This window comes from Saccopteryx leptura, chromosome 4, assembly GCF_036850995.1.
Source record: "Saccopteryx leptura isolate mSacLep1 chromosome 4, mSacLep1_pri_phased_curated, whole genome shotgun sequence".
In the NCBI taxonomy this organism is placed as follows: domain Eukaryota; kingdom Metazoa; phylum Chordata; class Mammalia; order Chiroptera; family Emballonuridae; genus Saccopteryx; species Saccopteryx leptura.
The window spans coordinates 198,599,706-198,622,590 of record NC_089506.1 but is presented as its reverse complement, the minus strand read 5'-3'; the positions used below and the strand labels follow the sequence as shown (position 1 = coordinate 198,622,590).

At 40.1% G+C, this 22,885-nt stretch overlaps 1 protein-coding gene and 1 pseudogene across 2 annotated transcripts in view; one reads left to right on the top strand and one right to left on the bottom strand.

The window, feature by feature from the left end:
• Positions 1-20,001, top strand: part of ZNF713 (zinc finger protein 713) — a 35,866-nt gene extending 15,865 nt beyond the window's left edge. The window contains exons 2-5 of one of the 2 annotated variants that reach the window (XM_066379963.1): positions 2,047-2,103; positions 9,938-10,064; positions 11,056-11,148; positions 18,763-20,001. In XM_066379963.1, the coding sequence (XP_066236060.1) occupies positions 2,047-2,103; positions 9,938-10,064; positions 11,056-11,148; positions 18,763-19,829 (1,344 nt within the window). In that variant the 3' untranslated portion in view covers positions 19,830-20,001. Of the gene's footprint in view, positions 1-2,014; positions 2,104-9,937; positions 10,065-11,055; positions 11,149-18,762 lie in introns of both variants that reach the window. The other variant, XM_066379964.1, reaches the window with a different exon arrangement.
• Positions 11,351-11,499, bottom strand: LOC136404538 (U2 spliceosomal RNA; annotated as a pseudogene).
• Positions 20,002-22,885: the final 2,884 nt, after the last annotated feature.

The following is a 22,885-nucleotide window of genomic DNA, read 5'->3' as shown; positions in this document are numbered from 1 at the left end:
AAATAAAATAAATGACAGGATAAACAAATGGGACTATATCAAACTAAAAAGCTTTTGCACAGCTAAAGACAATAAGAACAGAATAAAAAGACAAACTACACAATGGGAGAACATATTCGACAATACGCCTGATAAGGGGTTAATTACCAAAATTTATAAAGAACTTGTAAAACTCAACACCAGGAAGATAAACAATTTAATCAAAAAATGGGCAAAAGAAATGAATAGACACTTCTCCAAAGAGGACATACAGATGGCCAATAGGCATATGAAAAAATGCTCAACATCACTAATCATTAGAGAAATTCAAATTAAAACCACAATGAGATATCACCTCACACCAGTCAGAATGGCGCTCATCAACAAAACAACACAGAATAAGTGCTAGTGAGGATGTGGAGAAAAGGGGTCCCTCCTGCACTGCTGGTGGGAATGCAGACTGGTGCAGCCACTGTGGAAAACAATAGGATATTCCTCAAAAAATTAAACATCAAACTGCCTTTTGACCCAGCTATCCCACTTTTAGGAATATACCCGAAGAACACTATAGCACTGTTCCAAAAGGAGAAATGTACCCCCGTGTTTATGGCAGCATTGTTCACAATAGTGAAGATCTGGAAACAGCCCAAGTGTCCATCAGTGGATGAGTGGATTAAAAAGCAGTGGTACATATATACAATGGAATACTCTGGGGCCATGAAAAAGAAGGAAATCTTACCTTTTGCAATAACACAGATGGACTTGGAAACTATTATGTTAAGTGAAATAAGCCAGGCAGAAAAGAAAAATATCATATGATCTCACTCATTTGAGGAATCCAATGAACAATGTGAACTGAGGAACAGAATGGAGACAGAGGAGAGATCAAAGGGACCAGAGGAAAAGAGGACAGAGGGAACGGGGATGATAGGATGGGATAAACCTGAAGGGAAGGGGGGAGGGCGGTATGGGGAGGAGGGCAAAAAAGATGTTGAGGGGAATATGGGGGAGGGAGGCATTCAGGGCAACACTAGAATCTATTGTATGTAAACACAATAAATTAAAATCAATTAAAAAAATCCCAACAAACAAAAGTCCTAGACCAGAGATGGCAGCACAGGTGTTTTTTTTACCAAAGAACTAACACTTAACTAATACTTAAGAAAGAAATTGAGAAGATACAAGTTAATAGGAGCATAATGTGTTCATGTATAGGAAGATTTAACATCATTAAAATGCCAATACTACCCAAAGCAATTTGTAGAGTCAACACAATTTCTATCAATATATCAATGGTGTATTTCACAGAATTCAACCAATATTTAAAAATTTATATGGAACCACAAAAGACCCAAAATAGCTACAGCAATCTTGAGAAAGAAGAACAAAGTTGGAGGAATTATGCTACCTGATATCAAACTAAACTAAAAGGCCATAGAAATCAAAACAGCATGGTATGGGCATGAAAACAGACACATAGATCCATGATACAAAATAGAGAGCCCAGAAATAAATCCACACCTTTATGGTCAAATTAATATTTGACAAAGGAGGAAAGAACATACAATAAGATGAAGATAGTCTGTTCCAGTGTTTTTCAACTGTCAGTGCAGACCAATGCCAATCTGCCAGAAATTTCCACAGTAATGGTGATTTATAAAGTGGGGAAGTAACTTTACTTTATAAAATTTATAAAGCAGAGTTACAGCAAGTTAAAGCATATAATAATAATTACTTACCAAGTAGTTTATGTCAGATTTTCGCTAAGTTTGGCAGAATAAATCTTTATAAAACAACTTACTATAGTTAAATCTATCTTTTTATTTATACTTGGGTTGCTCCGCTACCGCCCACCATGAAAGCTGGAGCGCCCACTAGTGGGCGGTAGGGACCAGGTTGACTACCACTGCTAAAGCTTATGTCTTTGAGGACTGCTCTCTGAACTGTCTGCCATCCTAACAAAGCTAAAACTCCAGGTTTGGGTTCAACCTTAACACCATGTATTGACAAGACACTTCTTCCTTCTTTTTCTCAGTTATGCCTTCTCAGACTGCTGTACTTTTTCAGGAGGGGAACATGGAAAAGGAGGAAATGAATCACGGATCACAGATAGTCAGGTCCCAGGTAAGTTTACTTTTAATTTTCCAGAAGCATTTATTGTGTTAAGAAAGATGTTTCATTCATTTAAGAAATATTTTTTGAATAGCCAGGTGTGCCAGAAATTATGCTTGCCATCAGATATATATCAACTAGAAAGCCCAGCGGTCATACGAAATGACCGCTGTTCTAGATATTATAAATTGTAATTAAAATGATTTGTGCAAAGGTGTCTGCTAATTCAAACTGAATTACCCAGGGCAGGTGGCGAGGACGCCCCTTTGCTTAGTGCCCCACGGGGTTTCCCCCTTCTACTTGCTTAATTGCTTAAAGTAGAGTGCAATGAAGGAAACCACTGGTGGTACATTTCTTAAGAGCCACCGCTAGCTCAATAAATAAAGGTGATTTAAATAATAAAATGTTAATTCACATGTCAAAGATCTCTTTGTACACAACATTTCTTGTGTAGATCTTTCCATCATTTTTAAGCTCGCCTTGCAGAGGACCATCAATTATTTTTAATTTTACGTCCGTTCTTTCACGAACTCTTGAACAGGCAACATAAAGTTGACTGTGTCCAAATGCAGGCTCAGGTAAAAAAATGTGTTTCGGTCAGCATTACTCTGTCGTTTTTTTTGCATTTCTCTGCTGCCTTTGTTCAAGGGACTCATTTTGTTGAGACGGGCTTTTTTGTCTTGCATCTGAGGCAAGCCTTGTTTCTCTATGCTCATCAGTCTCATTTTGCCGAGAAAGACGCATTTGCTCTGCGACTGAAGCAAGCCTTGTCTTTCTCTGCTCAGTGGTTTCTTTTTGTTGAGAAAGCCGTTTTTGTGCAGCTTTAGCTCCTTTTCTCTCCTCTTCAGTGCTGTATTTTCTAGGAGGCATTCTTAAAAGAAATTACATTAAGACATGGTTTTTATGTAAAACAGATGACTGCCAATGCAAACAAATGTTCACCCTGACCCGCTCAATTTGCGTTCAGCCATGGCAACTTCACCCCATTGGCTAGTACAGTTATGCAAGCAACCAATAAGCTATCGGCGACAAACAGACACTTAAGCCGCATATAATAAAGATGAGCAAAACAGACATGATCCTAAACCCAAGTTACTTACAGTCTAATGGAGACAGATGGACATTCAGCAATATACTTATAAATTGCACATTGAAATGTGTATTATGCCTTACCAGGCAGTGGCGCAGTGGATAGAGCATTGGACTAAGATGCAGAGGAATCCGAGGTCACCAGCTTGAGCATGGGATCATCTGGATTGAGCAAAGCTCACCAGCTTGGACCCAAGGTCACTGGCTTGAGCAAGGGGTTACTCGGTCTGATGTAGCCCCACGGTCAAGGCACATGTGAGAAAGCAATCAATGAACAACTAAGGTGTCGCAATGAAAAACTGATGATTGATGCTTCTCATCTCTCTCCGTTCTTGTCTGTCTGTCCCTTTCTATCCCTCTCTTGACTCTCGCTCTCTGTTTAAAAAAAAAAAAGAAATGTGTATTGTACAAATAAGATGCTGTAAATGTACATTAGGGAATCAGGGAAGAAGTCTCTGGGGAAACAAAATTTAAGGTGAGATGTGAAGGATATGTAGAAATAGGAGTGGCATGTGCTAAACATCATGTGTAAAAAGCATGGGCATATCTGAAAGATTAAAAGAAGGCCAGTGTGGTTGGAGAGAAGGGAGGGAGAGAATTACTAGAGGTAAGCTTAGAGAAGCATCCAGGAGCTAGGTATGCGGGGCCTTCAGCCATGAATAGTTTGGGTTTTATTCTAAGTACAGTGAAAAGCCTTTGAGGAAATTTAAGCAGGGTAGTATAATATGATAAGTAACTGAATTCCACCTAAAAAAACCACCTGGTGAATGCTATGAAATAAATGAACTTGTGAGAGGCAAGAAAGGAAAGGGGAAAGAACTACTGAGGAAGTGTGCAGTATTCTAGATGACAGAAAATGGTAGCTTAAAACTAGAAGATGGAGAAAAATGGGTGGGTGTGAGAGCTTTGCTTTGGGAAACATGGATTAGCAAGAATGGTAAAGGTGAAGGGAAAAAAAGAAAAGATGATTGAAAAAATAAATGTTGCCCAGGAAATGGCAGTGTAATGGTAAATCAGATCATGTCATCCCTGCTCAAAACATGTGGCTCCCATTTCACTACAGAGTAAGAGCCAAAGTCCTTGTGATGGCCCAAATAAGTCCCAGAGTCTAGAACCTGGATTTTATCTAGAACTCTGATTTTATCAGTTACCTTCCTCTCTTGCTCATTCCAGTCTAGCCGCCCTGGCCTCATTCTTCTTCCTTGAGTATGCCACATACACTATTGCCTTTAAGTCTTTCCTCAAATGTCACCCCTTCAGTGACATCTTAACTATAGTTTCTTAATTGTTTAGGTGATATGACGTCTTTCCGCTATTAACTGTAAAAAAACCTTAAAAGCAAGCTTTGTTTTATGCATGTTTTTTGTTTTTTGTTTTTTGTTTTTTTTCATTTTTCTGAAGCTGGAAACAGGGATAGACAGTCAGACAGACTCCCGCATGCGCCCAACTGGGATCCACCCGGCACGCCCACCAGGGGCGACGCTCTGCCCACCAGGGGGCGATGCTCTGCCCATCCTGGGCGTCGCCATGTTGCGACCAGAGCCACTCTAGCGCCTGGGGCAGAGGCCACAGAGCCATCCCCAGCGCCCGGGCCATCTTTGCTCCAATGGAGCCTTGGCTGCGGGAGGGGAAGAGAGAGACAGAGAGGAAAGTGCGGCGGAGGGGTGGAGAAGCAAATAGGTGCTTCTCCTGTGTGCCCTGGCCGGGAATCGAACCCGGGTCCTCCGCACGCTAGGCTGACGCTCTACCGCTGAGCCAACTGGCCAGGGCCATTATGCATGTTTTTATATCTATTTTAAAAGATAGCAGAAATACAGATATTAACTGTTGTTTCAAAATATTTTACCTGGATTACTCAGAGCTCTGAGGACTCTTAGCACAACTCTGAGACATCCTAACATCCCTATAGTTTTAATACATATAGTTACATATAGAAATGGATATGGAGTTGTGCATGTACATGCGCACATGTGTATGTGTGTTCATGTATACATACAACATTATATACATACCTCTGTCTTCCAGATACAACCACCAAGATGGCCTAGGAGCAGTGTTACTCCAGTAGCATTTAATACACCATGTACCCAGATTGTAGTTCCTAAATACTATTCTACATTAAAAGAAAGTGCTCATAGCCACTTGTAGTTGACCAACAGAGCAGAACATGACATATTGTAACCTTGTAGAGCTCTGGTTGACGAGCCAGTCAGTATTTGACCATTAAAGGGAGCCAGGGATCCTTGGAGAAATGACTAATTCCAGGTTTGGGGCAGAAAAGCACAAGATGAACTTTTAAAGAACATTTTTCTGTCCCCAAAATTAAAGAAGCACTCAAAAAATGATAGGGACCTGCCAAAGAACACAGAATTAAGTTTGAAGTGCCTACTACTGGCTAAATCTAGGATAATTTTAGCATTAAAATAAATTGATAGTAAATGATTATAATTTATTAAATAAAAAAATAAATCCAATATAAATTAATGAATTAATGAGAAGGGAAACATCACAGTAGAAAGCCAACTAATAATATACAAAGAATGATGGAACTAGAAAAACACCATTTAGCCTGACTAGGCGGTGGCACAGTGGACAGAGCATTGGCCTGGAATGCTGAGGACCCAGGTTCAAAACCCCAAGGTCACCAGTTTGAGCATGGGCTCATCTGCCTTGAGTGCAGGCTCACCAGCTTGAAAGCGGGGTCACCGGCCTGAGCATGAAATCATAAACATGATTGATGGCTTTAGCAAGAGGTCACTGGCAGCCCTGGCCGGTTGGCTCAGTGGTAGAGCGTCGGCCTGGCGTGCAGGAGTCCCGGGTTCAATTCCCAGCCAGGGCACACAGGAGAAGCGTCCATCTGCTTCTCCACCACTCCCCCTCTCCTTCCTCTCTATCTCTCTCTTCCCCTCCCGCAGCCAAGGTTCCATTGGAGCAAAGTTGGCCCGGGCGCTGAGGATGGCTCTGTGGGCTCTGCCTCAGGCACTAGAATGGCTCTGGTTGCAACAGAGCAAAGCCCCAGATGGGCATAGCATCGCCCCCTGGTGGGCATGCCGGGTGGATCCCGGTCGGATGCATGCGGGAGTCTGTCTGACTGCCTCCCCATTTCCAACTTCAGAAAAATACAAAAAAAAAAAAAAAAAAAAAGAGGTCAACTACGAGTTGATGCTTCTCATCCCTTCCCCTTCCTGTCTGTCATTCTCACTCTCTTACTAAAAAAAAGAAAAAGAAAAGCACCATTTAGCAACCATTATAATTACCATTGTTTCAGGCAATAATTATCAGTGGATGCTAACACTAGTGGATGAAAGTTTGAGGAGCAAGATATTTAGAGTATCAAAGTATCTTCTACAGAAGATACTTATTTATTACAGGATAAAATAGTAAATTTCTAGTGAAAATTACTGGTAGGTAACTACCTTAACAAAATTATCAAAGTTAACAATGCCAGGAATGAACTGGTCAACAATGTGTGTACCTCCCGATATGATTTCAATGAGAAAAACCTGGCATCCCCTTTGCTACTATTCCTGCCAAAAGTGCTTATTCTCAAGATAACCAGCCTGCACTTTTTAAAATGTCCATGTTATGAAATACAAAGAAAGGCTTAGAAACTGTTACATATTAAAGCAGACAAAAGATACAAGACAACCAAATGGGGTGTATGAGCTTGAATTTTCTTTTGTTATAAAAGACAATTATTAGGACATGTTTGTGGAATCTGAATAATTATAGTTTTGACGACAGTACTGTATCAGTGTTAATATCCTGAGTTTGATTACTGTATTGTTCTTATGTAAGAGAAATCCTTGTTTATTTAGGAATAAATACCAAATTTTTCAGGCATAGAGAGGTATCATGTCTGCAACTTAAAATGGTCCAGAAAAATAGGAGAGAGAGAGAAGGGAGAGGAGAGAGAAGAATTTCTTTTTTTTCTTTTTTTCTTTTTTTTGTATTTTTCTGAAGTTGGAAACGGGGAGGCAGTCAGACAGACAGACTCCCACATGTGCCCGACCGGGATCCACCTGGCATGCCCACCAGGGGGCGATGCTCTGCCCATCTGGGGCATCGCTCTGTTGCAACCAGAGCCATTCTAGTGCCTGAGGCAGAGGCCATAGAGCCATCCTCAGCTCCCGGGCCAACTTTGCTCCAATGGAGCCTTGGCTGCAGGAGGAGAAGAGAGAGACAGAGAGGAAGGAGAGGGGGAGGGGTGGCGAAGTAGATGGGCGTTTCTCCTGTGTGCTCTGGCCAGGAATCGAACCCGGGACTCCTGCACGCCAGGACAACGTTCTACCACTGAGCCAACTGGCCAGGGCAGAATTTCTTTTATTACTCTGGCAACTTTTCTTTAAGTCTGAAATTATGTCAACATTTTTTTAAGTTTAAAAATAATAATGAGGACTGACCAAGCAGTGGCACAGTAGATAGAGTATCAGCTTAGGATGCTTGAGGACCCAGGTTCAAAACCCAAAGGTCACCAGCTTGAGCAAGGGGTTACCGGCTCTGCTTGAAGCCCCTGGTCAAGGCACATATGAGAAGCAATCAGTAAACTAAAGTGATGCAAATGTGAGTTGATGCTTCTCATCTCTGTCCCTTCCTGTCTGTCTCTCTCATGGCAATAAAAATAAAGAAAGAAATAATGTAAACTACAATTCATAATTTTTCTCACCCTGGTGCTTAAGAAGCATGAGGAAAGTTGAAAGGAAATTAGAAATACAAATCACAAAAGGGAAGATATTACAGAAGCAGAAAAGACATCTTTGTGGTATAATGGAAAGAGCATAGGCTTTAGAATGAGATGTCAGATGAACCCGCTGTTTACTAGCTCTAGGTCCTTAGACAAGTTAACTTCTTCCAGCCATGGTGACTCATCTCTAAATTGCCTACATCATTGAATTATAATATCAATATATTTTAGAAAGAGATGTTATCAAAGCATGAAAATTAATTTAAATAAAATGTCAGTACTGTACTAAAATACTGAATTTTAACTTATGAGAAAGAACACTTATTTGGAACACCACACTCTACTTATTCTGAAGAATTGAGAAGTTATTGTACCCATGAAGTGGGTTGTATTTGGGGAAGGAGGGATTATGTAGTAAAAGAGGTGGGGGAAGTATATATATTGGTTGTGTATCTGTGTCTGGATGTCTGGATCTCCTAGAGCAAAAGGGTTGTTTAAGAAGCATTGATAATGGAGGAAATATAGAGGTTACCCTTTGGTATTTGAAATTCCTACCTGGAACAAGACAGTTTTTTTACTCCTCTCAACATGCACCATATACCTTCTATTCTTAACCTATTTGTCCTTGTTGCTTTCATTTTTTTTAATCCACTGAGGGTCCTGGCCAGTTGGCTGAGTGGTAGAGCATCTGCCTGGCAGTGTGTGGAAGTCCTGGGTTCGATTCCCAGTCAGGGCACACAGGAAAAATGCCCATCTGCTTACCTCCCCCTCTCACTTCTCTCACTCTCTCTTCTCTTCTCCTGCAGCCATGGCTCCGTTAGAGCTAGTTGGCCCCAGGTGCTGAGGATGGCTCCATGGCTTCTACCTCAGGTGCTAAAAAATGGCTGTAACAGAGCAGGGGCCCCAGATGGGCAGAGCATTGCTCCCTAGTGAGTTTGCCAGGTAGATCCTGGTTGGAGCACAAGCAGGAGCCTGTCTCTGCCTCCCCTCCTCTCACTAAAATAAAAAAAAATTTTTTTTAACTCACTAAAATATCCTCGCTCCTCTTGTGTCCATAGCTTAAAACCCTGATGTACTGTGTAGATACACCAACTCGATACCTATTTTCACTGTTCCAACGTATCCTGAATTCTGTCACTTCTGAAATCTTATACCATGAATTTCCTTTATCTTTTTTGTTTGGATGATATGAGATTCTGTCCACTGCAACAGATTATAAAAAGCTTTAAGTCATTTCATGCATGTTTTTCTATGTCTTAAAAGATGATAGAAAGAACAACTGATTGTTGTTTCAAAAATTTTAACCTGGTTTACTCAGAGCCCTAAAGACTTCAGCACAATGGTTTAGACCAGGGGTCTCAAACTCGCAGCCATGCGGCCCGCCCACCAATTTTGTGCGGCCCGCAGACTAATCAAACTTCGTGGATTAATCTGCGGGCCAGTCTGCGGGCCGCACAAAATTGGTGGGCGGGCCCATGCGGCCCGCCGGCCGTGAGTTTGAGACCCCTGGTTTAGACCAATGTTTTTCAACCACTAATTTGCCAAATTTCATGCTAGTCCACGAGAGAGCCAATCACTCTGATGTTGTATGAAGATTAGAGACCCAGTGACTTTAGTTGAATTCGCTTATGCTCAGGGTGATTGCCACTTATCAGCCTGTATCATCTTTGAAAATACTATAGAGGTTGTTTTCGATAACTTTGGAACTTGTAGGCTCATTCAAACACCTTTTGCACCATGGAGAGCATTTACAAATCATGCGCAATAGACAAAACGCATTCAGACAAACTTTAGTATTCAGTGCATCACACATGTGGAGTTCAGAAATCAAGCACCAGCTTATATCGTGTTGCACTGTTACACGTGATAAGATAAAACTTTACTCGTTGCGTGATCCTATTTCCACCCACCAGGTCACCAGGCCCCAAGTGTAAAACAGTTGAAAACCACTGGCTTAGACATTTTAACCTTTGTCTACTGCTGTACCTTTATCCCTTCCCCTAAGGGCCCCAGTTAAAAAAAAAAAAAAAAAAAAAGGTTTCTGGCTGAGCAAGGATGTACTTGATGTTTCAGGAGTCACTGACATTCCAGGACGTGGCTGTGGACTTCACCAGAGAGGAGTGGGACCAGCTCTACCCTGCGCAGAAGAGCCTCTACCGAGATGTGATGCTGGAAAACTATAGGAATCTGGTCGCACTGGGTAAGGATGGTGTCCTTGTAAAACTGGGAACCATTCTGCAGGGGATTCCTGAAGCCATGGATAGTACTGAACCCTACGTACACTGCTCTTCCTGTTCATACATACCTGCGATAAAGATGAATGCCTTTTCCATCTTAGCTAAGCATTTATCACGCACTCTGGCCATAACACTGGTGGTTTGAGGTGCCACAGCAAAACTAGCATGAATTTCTTTTCTTTTTTTTTTTTTACCATTTCATAGATAGATGTGTTCTTACCATAACTCTAAACAATCTCAGCATACTTTTTTTTTCTTTCCTTATTAAGTTAACAACTTTCAACTTTTTACTTAAAGGAAGGACGTATGGCTTCTCTTTGGTATATCTGAATTGCCAGCATCACTACTCTTGTGCTTTTGGACCATTCTTAAGTAAATTCATTGTTACCTGTGCCAAGACCATTGATCTGATAACCAAGATGGCTGCCAGGTGACTAGCTGGCTAGAGTATCGACAGCACTGATATGCTGGAGAGAGGGATGAGTCTCGTCCTGGGTGGGGTAGAGCGGGGTGGCCCACGATTTTATCACATTACTCAGAATGGCCTACATTTAAAACCTGTGAATTGTTTGTTTCTGGAATTTTTGATTTAATAGTTTTGGACTGCAGTTGATTGTGGGTAACTGAAACTGCAGAAAGTGAAACTATGGATGGGGTGGGGGGAACTACTGTATTTTCTCAAGTATGAAAACCTCCAAAGCTTTTGTGAATCTGGGTCAGCAGAAAAGAGTGCTGATTACTTTCACAGACAGAGCCCTCGTTTGCTGCTCTTTCTGCCCCGGGGAAAGTCTGGACTTGGTCGAGTTTGAGGCGGGTGGCTTCACCTTGCTGTCTCTGCAGCCTCGCCTTTCCAGAACCGGAAGCCCTGCAAGACTAAAAGGGTTGGAAATGAGTTCTGAGAGAAACGGTTTTGTTTCCAGTGTAAACTTCTAAGACATATTTTCCCATGAGTAGGGCATCAACTTTATAAGCCAGAGGTGATCGCTCAGTTGGAGCAAGAAGAGCAGTGGCTGATGGGAGGAGACAGCCCACTGGGTACTCATCCAGGTGAGAAGCAAGCATTTGCTACTGAGTGAAGGGAAATAGTCACTTGTGAAACACTCAACTGAGTGTAAGCCAAATATCTCTCTGGGATTTAAAGAATACTGAAGACTTTTTAAAAATCTAGTTCATATTTAACTTTTTCCCAAAGGGGAAATGAATTTCTTGTTTTTTTTCTGATTTAATAGATAATATATGCTTATTATTTAAAAGTTTATACAATAAAAAAGTTATTTTGAAGATATTAGTTTGTCCATAAACACGTTGATGCTGCAAATCTCTAGTTCGCCTTTTCTATTTTTAAGCTGATAAGAACAGATACTACACCTGATCTTAGTCAAAAGGCCGAGAAGCGATAGCCTTTTCTATTTTTTATTCACACATTCTCTCTTGGTATTCTTTAAATATTTCTTTTCCATATCAAAAATCCTCTGTCATTTTTACCTATTTTCCCTTTTTCCTTTTTCCTTTCATTACCAAACTCCTCAAACTTGCCTGCCACCCACAGCCCTGGTCCTGATTCTCATGCTCACCGTGGGGATATATCCTCCTTGTGTTACTAAAATTGTTTTCTTGGAGATTACCACGAACCTCCAGTCAAATCCAGTAGCTAAAAAACCAATTATTATCTCCTATGATTATGTATTTGACTGTATTGACCTCACTTTTTGGAAATTTTCTTCCACCCTAGCTTGTGATACACGTTCTTCTTGCCTTTTCAGCTTCTCTCCTGTGTCCTTACCTGCTCCTGTACCTCCTCTCCCTCCTTACTCTTCTGAAGGTGTGTATTCCTGTGGCCTTGGTGTTCCTTTCTGTAGTGAGATGCTTTTAACTAGCCTGCTATGTCAGTTTCCCTCATTTCTATATTTCTAGTCTAAGTATTTCACCCATATTCTCTTTCCAGGTTTTAGATTATATTTTTGTTTATGAATGTCACGCTGTTATTTTAATCAAGTACTGTATTTCAAAACCTGGATCTGTTAACTTCATACTGTCTTCTTTAAAACATCCCACTAAATGTGAGACTTCTTGACCAAAGAAAAAATCTCCATAGTTCCCTATTGTTAGCATAAGGCCAGCAGTGCTCTGCCTGGGTTATATTAGCAGGTAGTTGGCTGCTCCACGTGTGCTATATTCTACTCTGGTTCATTAAGCCAAGCCAGCCAGCCCCATCTCTGTCTAACTTCCCACTCTGATCGTTTGTTCTGGCACCTAGTTTCTTTTTATTTTCTATTGCTTTTTAGGGGCGGGGGGAGAAAGTATAAGAGGAGGGAGAAGCTGGAATCAACAACTCATAGTAGTTGCTTCCTGTATGTGCCTTGACAAGGCAAGCCCAGGGTTTTGAACCAGCAACTTCAGCATTCTGGGTCAACGCTTTATCCACTGTACCACCACAGGTCAGGCAGGTACCTTGTTTCATCATTGGACTTGATTTTGTTTCATTCAAACTTCTGCATTTTCTTTTATATATATATATTTATTATTATTATTCAGTGAGAAGAGGGGAGGCAGAGACAGACTCCCACATGCTCCCCAACCAGGATCCACTGAGAAAGCCCACTAGGGGACAATGCTTTGCCCATCTGGGCATTGCTCCATTGCTCAGCAACTGAGCTCTTCTTAGCACCTGAGGTGGAGGCCATGGAGCCATCCTCAGTGTCTGGAGCCAACTTGCTCCAATCAAGCCATGGCTGCAGGAGGAAGGGAAGGAGAGGGTGGGGGGGAGGGATGAAGAAGCAGATGGGCACTTCTCCTTTGTGTCCTGACTGGAAATTGAACCTGGGATATCCACACGCTGGGCCGACATTCTACCACTGAGCCAACAGGCCAGGGCCAAACTTCTGCATTTTCAATTCAATTTTTACTTAGCTGTCCTTGATTTTAGTGCTCTAGGTTATCTTAGACAGGAAACTTTGTTCCTGTTTCAGCCTCACTAAGCCTGATAATTGGCTTGATCAGTGCTGGCATTCCATGGGAAGAGGCTGATAATTAAAACATTTTGTCAAGAACGTCTAGGCCCTGGCCGGTTGGCTCAGTGGTAGAGCGTCGGCCTGGCATGCAGGAGTCCCAGGTTCGATTCCCAGCCAGGGCACACAGGAGAAGCGCCCATCTGCTTCTCCACCCCTCCCCCTCTCCTTCCTCTCTGTCTCTCTCTTCCCCTCCCACAGCCGAGGCTCCACTGGAGCAAAGTTGGCCCAGGTGCTGGGGATGGCTCTGCCTCAGGTGCTAGAATGGCTCTGGTTGCAACAGAGCAACGCCCCAGATGGGCAGAGCATCGCCCCCCAGTGGGCATGCCAGGTGGATCCCGGTCGGGCGCATGCGGGAGTCTGTCTGACTGCCTCCCCATTTCCAATTTCAGAAAAATAAAAATTTTTTTTTTAAAAAGAACCTCTAACACTTTTCCTGACAACAGTGAGTGACGTTATTTCTGTGAACCTCCACACTCTGGATCCCGGGGAATAGGAAACTAAAAGAAAGAAAATTAAAAACTCCCTTCTCAGGTGGATTGCCAGGGTAGGCAACTACCATGGGTACATATGCTGCCTTGTGGAGGACCCACCCTGTCTCCCATATGTTCCTACTCACAGACAACCCTCAACTAGAGAAAGTAATTGCTAACTTAAGAAAATGTCCAGACATCATTATGCATCTTTATGTGGATACCCAAGGCTCTTGGTTCATAGATCAGCTTGATCACATCGTCCATGTCAGGGACAGGTAGGCTAGCAGTCTCCTCCAAGGAGACTGCATTGTTGCATTGTTGCATTATCCTGTGAGACACAATCAGTGGTTCCTCTGATGAGAATGCGGTAAAACACTCCTGTGGACCAAGGGCAGATAGAATGATCTGGCTTTTGTGACCTAATTCTGATGTACTCTCTGGGGTATTGCTTACCTCATTGTTACTGCCATCTGCTGATGTCTATTTATCTAGAAATCTCCTCCTAGCTAAGATGAGACCTGGAAAGTGGCCAGTGGATTTAGCAACAAAAAGATTATTAATTACATTAACAAGAGAAAGGACAGGGGAGTTATTAGAAGAACACTCAATATGTACATTGTTGAATGAACAAAGGTACAAAATGCTCTTACAAGAAGCTAGAATGAGAAGGGGGACAATAAGGATATTTGCTAGAATAAAAGGGTAATGTCAAAGGGGGATTGGTCTAAGTAGGAATGATTTTTGCTTGTTTATAATGCTGAAAGGAAGGAGTCAGTAGAGGGGGTAAGTAGGATATGGATAAAATGCTGGATCACATTTCTAGAAGAAAGGGGAGGAGGATTGGAGGTAGAGAGATTAGGATGATTTTGTACAGAAATAAGTTTGTGGCAGATTGGGGGAGTTCACACCTGGTGATTTTTTTTTTTTACAAAGTAGGAGGCAAGGTTCTGTGATAAAATTGGGATATCAAGTAGAGATCTTGAGGAGCACTTATTGTAGCTTACTAAGGTCAATGGATGCCGATTAAAGAATAGTAAAAGGACCACTGAGCAGCCTTGGGACCCAAATGAGATTTTTTCCTATACATGTGGTTTCCAATTTCCTTGGCAGTGGTCCACAAACTCATTAGTCAACAGAGCCAAATATCAACAGTTCAGCGACTGAAATTTCTTTTGAGAGCCAAATTTTTTAAACTTAAACTATATAGGTAGGTACATTCCTTATTGAGGTAGCACCCGCACATGGTATTTTGTGGAAGAGCCCCACTCAAGGGGCCAAAGAGCCTCATGTGGCTCGCGAGCCACGGTTTACTGACCAGGGCCCTGTGTATGCACTTTCCCCTGTTATGTTCAGCACTGGTACAGACCTGTAGGGCCTAAATTGAGGGCCTGTTTGACTAGTGGAAGTAAAGGAGACCAACTGAAAGAGAATTTAATTCAAATGATTTGACATAGAGTCCAAAAAGTCTGAAGAGGACTGAAAACTGGAAGGCACCAAAAAAGTCAAAGAAATGTATTGTAGGTCTAGGTGAGGTCAGAAAGCAAGTAGAATGTGAATAAGGGCATGAGTCCACTCATTGGGCATGCAGGTGTGACATTAAGCTTGAGATTTCCTAAATGGAGCAAAGTTTAGAGTATAACTGTGGAGCCGAGTAAGTAGACTGTTGAAGTAAATGCATGAACTATCACCAGTTAGAAAGTAAAACGGAAAAGAAGAGCCTCGTTCAATGGCAATTAAGAATGAAAACATCTAGAAATAAACATTCAACAAGCAATGTGCAACACATGCTTGACGCAAATCTTAAGACAGTTCAAACAGACACAAAAATAAACTTGACTAAATGGACATACCAGGATATCAGTGTTTCTGCATGTAGTGTAACCCCATAAAAATTACCTACAAGATTTTGGAAGGATTTAGATAAGCTCATTCTAAAGTTCACATGAAACACAAAAATAATCAAGAAAACTCTGAAAGGAAGAACAGAAAGGGGGATTATCCCTACAGATATTGTACCATAAAATTTCATGAATTAAAACAAGTCAGACCAACTGAATAAAATAGAAAATCCAAAAATAGACCCATATACATGCAGTTTAGTTTATGACATATATGATGTGATATATGATATGTTAATGTGATGTCATATGATATAACAATATATATGACATGACATGATATGATAAATATAATTATTTCAAAGTAGGAGGGAAAGGTAGAGATCTTAATAAATACTATTGAAACAACTGGTATTAAAAATGTAGACCTTGGCCCTGGCCGGTAGGCTCAGTGGTAGAGCGTCGGCCTGGCATGCAGGAGTCCCGAGTTCGATTCCCGGCCAGGGCACACAGGAGAAGCGCCCATCTGCTTCTCTACCCTTCCCCCTCTCCTTCCTCTCTGTCTCTCTCTTTCCCTCCCGCAGCCAAGGCTCCATTGGAGCAAAAAGTTGGCCCGGGCGCTGAGGATGGCTCCATGGCCTCTGCCTCAGGCACTAGAATGGCTCTGATTGCAACAGAGCAATGCCCCAGATGGGCAGAGCATCGCCCCCTGGTGGGCATGCCGGGTGGATCCCAGTCGGGCGCATGCGGGAGTCTGTCTGACTGCCTCCCCGTTTCCAACTTCAGAAAAATACAAAAAAAAAAGTACACCTTTCTACCCTGCAGTTTTTTATGACACCCAAAAACTCAATATGTATGCATTTTGATACTTATTGATGAAATATCCCTGAAAAAGTATTAGAGCAGAAATTGTTCTTTTCTCCATTTTATAAGTATTTATTTTAAATAAATAAAAACTAGCCACTTAAAAAAATATAGACCTTTTACTAAATAGTGGGACAGAGATAAAATTGGATCTATAGCTTACCCATTAAACCAAGATAAATTCTAAAAGTATCAGAGACTTTAAATGTCAAACATGAAATCCTAAGACACCTGGAAGAAAGCACAAGAGAAATCTTTTGTAACCTTAAAATTGGGAAGTCTTTTCTGACTATGGTTCACAATTTGGAAGCCATTACAAAAAAAAATTATACATTCAATATACACAAATCCCAAATTCTGTATGGAATAGAGTAAGAAGCCAAGTAAAAAGATAAACAACAGTGGGGAAACTATTTGAGCAGCATCTCTACATGCTCCCATATGCATGGCTTGATCAGTATCCTCCTCATTTAGGGGCAGTTGCAGTTATGTCTACTAACATGGGGGCTTAGGTTAGGTGAGAACATGGGGCAAGCAGGTTAGAGTTTGTTCTTCAAAACAGCTTTGAAGCCCAAGATAATCGTCTCAATCTGGAGCCCAGACCCTATCCCCTGGCATCTAGCTGGGATGTAGACAGGCAGCCCTGTGATTGAAGGTCTGATGTGTCTTCAGGGCATCCACAGTAAGGGAGAAGTCCACACACAGTCCCTCCTCCTGGATCACTAGGTAGCAAGTCTGCCAACCAGTAGTAAGAGTTTCCACATCATAAACTGTATAAATGTCTAACCGCTACGCTGTGCCCCTGAAACTAATATTAAAATATTGAATGTCAACTGTAATTAAAAGTATTTTTTAATATGAAGTTGGAAAGACTATCTAAAGACATGGAAAATATTCCAGATATAATATCAATGGAAAAATATGGTTGGCAAATAAATTTGTTTTTGTAAAATATAATATATAAATATATTAATACATATATTATCATAATGAAAAAGGAACATATTATCATAATTTTAAAAGGGGAGTTTTTGCTTTTCTCTCACAGAGGTAAGCTATATAAAGAAGGAAATCAACAACAGTGGCCATGAGCATGTTGGTCAGGTTGCCATGTTTCCTGGGCTAAACAAAAGTTCTGGAGGTTAGGCCTTGGGGAATTGAATCCCCTGACCTCTACTCCTAGACAGTAGGAGCCTGGAGCACCATACTTACCTGTCATGCAAGGAGCTAGGTCCACAGCCTATAGACATTGCTGCCCAGAGAATGTGACAGATAGTCTTCAGAGCCAGCCAATCATTCCAAACATTTTTTTTTTCATTCCAAACATTTTAAAGCCAAATTTCCTGGGCAGACAAAAGCTTTGGGGCCAAAAACAAAGTAGTCCAGTTGATAATTTGGTTGAAATGATAAATTTGTTTAAAATGAATCTTCTAAATCACTATTTTACCAACATATAAATTTTATCCCTGAGTAAGTTCTGTTTATTTATCTTGTGTGCATCTTTAAGCATATTGATCTGTTTTTTACAATTTTCTGACTTGGACTTTTTTTCTTCTTAAAATTTCTATTTCATGTGCAATCAACAAACTATTTTGCTGTGATGTCTGTGATAACAGTAAGTTCAATATAATCTAAGTGTGAACATATTAAAAACAACTTTGTGCCCTGGCAGGTGGCTCAGTGGATAAAGCATTGACCTGACACACCAGAGGACACGGGTTCAACCCCTGGTAAAGGCACGTGGGAGAACCAGTCAATGAGTACACAACTAAAGTAGTCAACTAAGTGGAACGAGTTGAAGCTTCTCTCTCTCTCTCCCCCTTCCACATTATTTGAATTTATTACTATAGTAAAGTATTAGTTTTATCATTTTAGACAAAAGACTAAAGACAGGAAGAAATACTTTTTAAATAAACAAATGCTGTCTTACAAAAGAATAATCCACAGCTAAGACCTATATTCACTACATACAGGCTTCCCTCTAATATCTCCCATCTCTGAGATATCAGACCTTTCTCTGATATTTCTTATTCTCCTTTCCACTTCCTTTCAACTGATGCTCCTGGATGATCTCTTCTTTCCATGATTACACACGTTTTAAAATTTCCCCCTGCTCACTGCTTCTTGTCTTTTTATAGACTTTCTGCTTGTGAATGGCCACATTTTAAAACTTTTCAATGCCACAAATGCCTTGTTTGCATTATTTTCTGTTTCATTTGGTAATTCATCATGCAACAATTATTTTCAAAACAGAGAATGCTGCAAAGTATCTGTATGTTCTGAACTTCTTTTTCTGTCATTAGAAATAAATACAATGCTGCAAACTTCCACTTAGTGTTTTTATAAGTCTAGTTCCAGACAGCACACAGTTATTATAATATTACTGACTATATGCCCTATGCTATACTTTACATCCCTGTGACTATTTTGTAACTACCAATTTGTACTTCTTAATTTGTTCTGAATTTCTTTTAGATGGGGAAAATAGACCTGAAGTCAAAAAATCATCTCCAAACCAGAATATTCCAGATGACAGTCAAACCCATGACATGATAATAGAGAGACTAACAGGAGACAGCTTTTGGTACTCCATTCTAGGAGGACTCTGGGATTTTGATTACCAGTTAGAATTTAACCAAGAAAACCAGCAAATACATTTAGGACAAGTATCTTTCTCCCAAAAGAAGATCACACAGGAGAGAAACCTTGAATGTAATAGATTTGGGGAAAATTATAAAATGAACTCAAATCTTATTAGGCATCAGAGAATTTCTTCCATTAAAATACCCCTTAATTCAGACACACAAGGAAATAGCAACAAACATCATTCAGAATTGATTTACTATCAGGGAAACTATGTAAGAGGGAATACTTATGAATATAAAGAAGAGTGTGGGAAAATCTTCAATCAACATATTCTTCTTACGAATCATATTCATCCTGAAGAGAAATCCAGTGAATGTAGGAATGCCTTCAGCCACAGCTCATCTTTTACCCAACCTCAGATAGTCCTTACAGGAGAGAAGCCCTACAAGTGTGATGAATGTGAGAAAAGATTCAGCCAGAGGATACATCTTGTTCAACATCAGCGAATTCATACGGGAGAAAAACCGTTTGTATGCAATGAGTGTGGGAAAGCCTTTCGTCAGCATTCATCCTTTACTCAGCATCTGAGGATTCATACTGGAGAGAAGCCCTACAAATGTAATCAGTGTGGTAAAGCCTTTAGCCGTATCACATCCCTTACCGAACATCATAGACTTCATACTGGAGAGAAACCTTATGAATGTAGTTTCTGTGGGAAGGCCTTTAGCCAGAGGACGCATCTTAATCAGCATGAGAGGACTCATACAGGAGAGAAGCCCTATAAATGTAATGAATGTGAGAAAGCCTTTAGCCAGAGTGCACACCTTAATCAACATAGGAAAATCCATACTCGGGAGAAATTATGTGAATATAATAAATGTGAGAAAGTTTTAAGCAACAGTCCTTCAATTACTCAGCAGCACATAATTCATGAGGGAAATCAGATGAATATATAAATGTAGGAAATTTTTTGTCAGACCGTTCCATCCCATTCAGTATCAGATTATTCATGGTGGATAGAAAGTTTATAAACAAACATGTAATGCATAGAAATAAAATAAATTTAGACCTTAACCTAGTAACATTCTGTATTCACAGGAGAAGTTATAAATAGTGAAAATAATTCATTTTATAAACAAGATTGTATTAGGAATCATGTTCCAAATTGGATATAAAACTTTTTTTTAATGACCAGAAATTCTGTACACAATAACCTGTGATTTTTCATTTGTAATTTTTATGATAGAGTTTTAAATTATATAAACATTGATTAATCAAAGCAATGATATAGCGCAACTAGTCACATAACTTGAAATAAACATAAAAGAGCAGTATTTCTTAAACTTCAATCATTTGTATGCTTCCTTTGTAGTTTTTACCATATCTAGTGTTTACTTAATATTTTTCTTTAAAGAGACTCAATTTTTCACCTCTTTCTAGGAAATATTATGAAAATTCAGTTTTATATGCTAATTATATTTGTTCTAATATCCTTTAAACTAAATATATAACTTGAAATTTAAAATATTCATTGATGTACCACCTAAATTTTATGTACCAGTATTTGAAAAGCAATGTGATAGGATGTGGCAATATTGTTATTGTATTTTTAGCAATCCTTTCATTATTCTTATCAAACAAGTTCTAGCATCACTTTAAAAAGAGTCTCAGAGGAGACTGAGGATCATGTTGATGAAATTTGAAAAGTGATTCTGAGAAGTCTACATTTTTATCATGTTGTTCTAGTTTTAAATTTCCCTATAGCAAACATAAACTTTTAAATTAAAATAGTTGTTTCTTCTATATTTTCATGTTTGAATAGAGAGAAGGGTATTTTTTGTTTGTTTGGTTGATGAGTTGGTTTTTTGTTGTTGTTTTTTAAAATAATGAGCAGGGCATTTTAATCCCTATGCCTCCTAGCACCACTGTGGAGGACAAGAAGTAGCAGACTGTACCACAGGGTGAGTTGCAGAACAAAGTTGAGTCTGAAACCAGGAAAGAGTCTTAGTGTCTTTTTTTAAAAATATTTTTTATTTATTCATTTTAGAGAGGGAAGAGAGGGAGGGAGAGAGAGAGAGAGAGAGAGAGAGAGAGAAAAGGGGAGGAGCAGAAAGCATCAACACCTATATGTGCCTTGACCAGGCAAGCCCAGGGTTTTGAACTGGCGACCTCAGCGTTTTCAGGTCGACACTTTATCCACTGGTCAGGTCTTAGTGTCTTACATAAACAACTAAGTAAGTACTGCTAACTGGCTTAATAATCTACTTTATTATTTATTGAGATATGTTTATGTAACACCTTTTTCCAAAAAAGAGTTTAGGTGATTTAATTTTATTTTTATGATTACAGCCTTGTTTGACAAAAATTATATTTTTTTCCTTTTTTTAATTTTTTTATTTTTTTTAAATTTTTCTAAAGTGAGAAGTGGGGAGGCAGGGAGACAGACTCCCGCATGTGTCCGATCAGAATCCACCCTGGATGCCCACTAGGGGGTGATGCTCTGCCCATCTGGGACATTGCTCCATTGCAACCAGAACCATTCTAGCTCCTGAGGCGGAGGTCATGGAGCCATCCTCAGCATCCGGGCCAACTTTGCTCCAGTGGAGCCTTGGCTGCAGGAGGAGAGGAGAGAGAGAAAGAGAGAGAAAGGAGAAGTGGAGAAACAGATGAGCACCTCTCCTGTGTGCCCTGGTTGGGAATCAAACCTGGGACTTCCACATGCTGGGCCAATGCTCTACCACTGAGCCAACCGGCCAGGGCCAAGAGAAATCACATTTAAAGTTCCAAAGAATTATAAAGATAAACTGTCATAAGCCATAAAGAGCAGAAACTGTGAGGCTGCTTGAGTTTCTTGGCTTTTCATTTTTCTCTCAGTCTTCACAGGCATGGCCAAAGCCATGAAGCTAAAGAGGGAATAGTTTCTTTCTTTTCTTACCTTTCTTCTAACGTATCTCCCAGCTCAAGACTTCCTTCTGAAGGGCTAGATTTTATAGTTATTGAGCCAAAACTAAAATGATTTAAAGACTTTTAAATATTAAAACACTAAAAGCCAAGAAATTTAAGAGAGAGCTTGCTTGATCATAAGTTAAACTTTTCCAAGTACATTTATGTCCCACACGTCGGTGGATGTGAAATGTTTAATAAAGCTCTGAGTTGCAGTGGCCAGGTGGTGCCTAATTAGAATTTTGTGTTCAAATATCATTGCAATGGAGGTCCATTTTCAGGATAGATCACTTCTGAAAGTATCTCTTCACCAAAAGGAACTACATTTAACATTCATTTGCCAGAAGGAGGCAGAGTATAGGGCAGTCAGATTTCAGGAAGAGAAAGAGTGGGTCAAGGTGAAGTCTAACAGCAAAGGTATGTATTAAAGAATTAATGATTAATTACAAATGGTAAAAGCTTTGATCAAAGTTTAATTTTGCAACCAGAAAAAAAAAACACCTGACTATTCCACAGAGAGTACTAAGGGCTCTAATACAAAGCAGTTTCCTCAGGATAGGTAAAAAACACAATAATTTGGGATTTTTAGAAGAGTATCAGCAGGATTTGGACAATCCCAGAAAAGAAGTGTCTAGACTAAACCAGACCACTGTTGGCCAAGGATTTTTACCAATTCCCAATTCTTCATAAATAGGAAGGATACATTAGAGGCCTTAGGGTCATAAATGATTATGTTTATGTTAATTGTACAGTAAACCAAGTTATTCTGGTGTGAATTCAATCTCATGTTGTCCTTTGTTCTCTTCAAAATGTTCCAAGTTACAGAGTAAAGCATAAATGTGTATTAATTACATCAAAATACTAGTGCTCGGACTAGGGGAACCAAAGTAGTAGTACTCATTCAAAAACCTTCTGTTATGACATTGCTGTCTAGAAGGGCAAGACATTACTATTTTACTATATCAGTTCATTTAGTCCATCCAACCAGGTGTTATTACCGTTCTTTTATGAAAAGAGATCCTTAAGCCTAGACATAATAATAAATGATTTATTATTCAGGGTCTCTCAG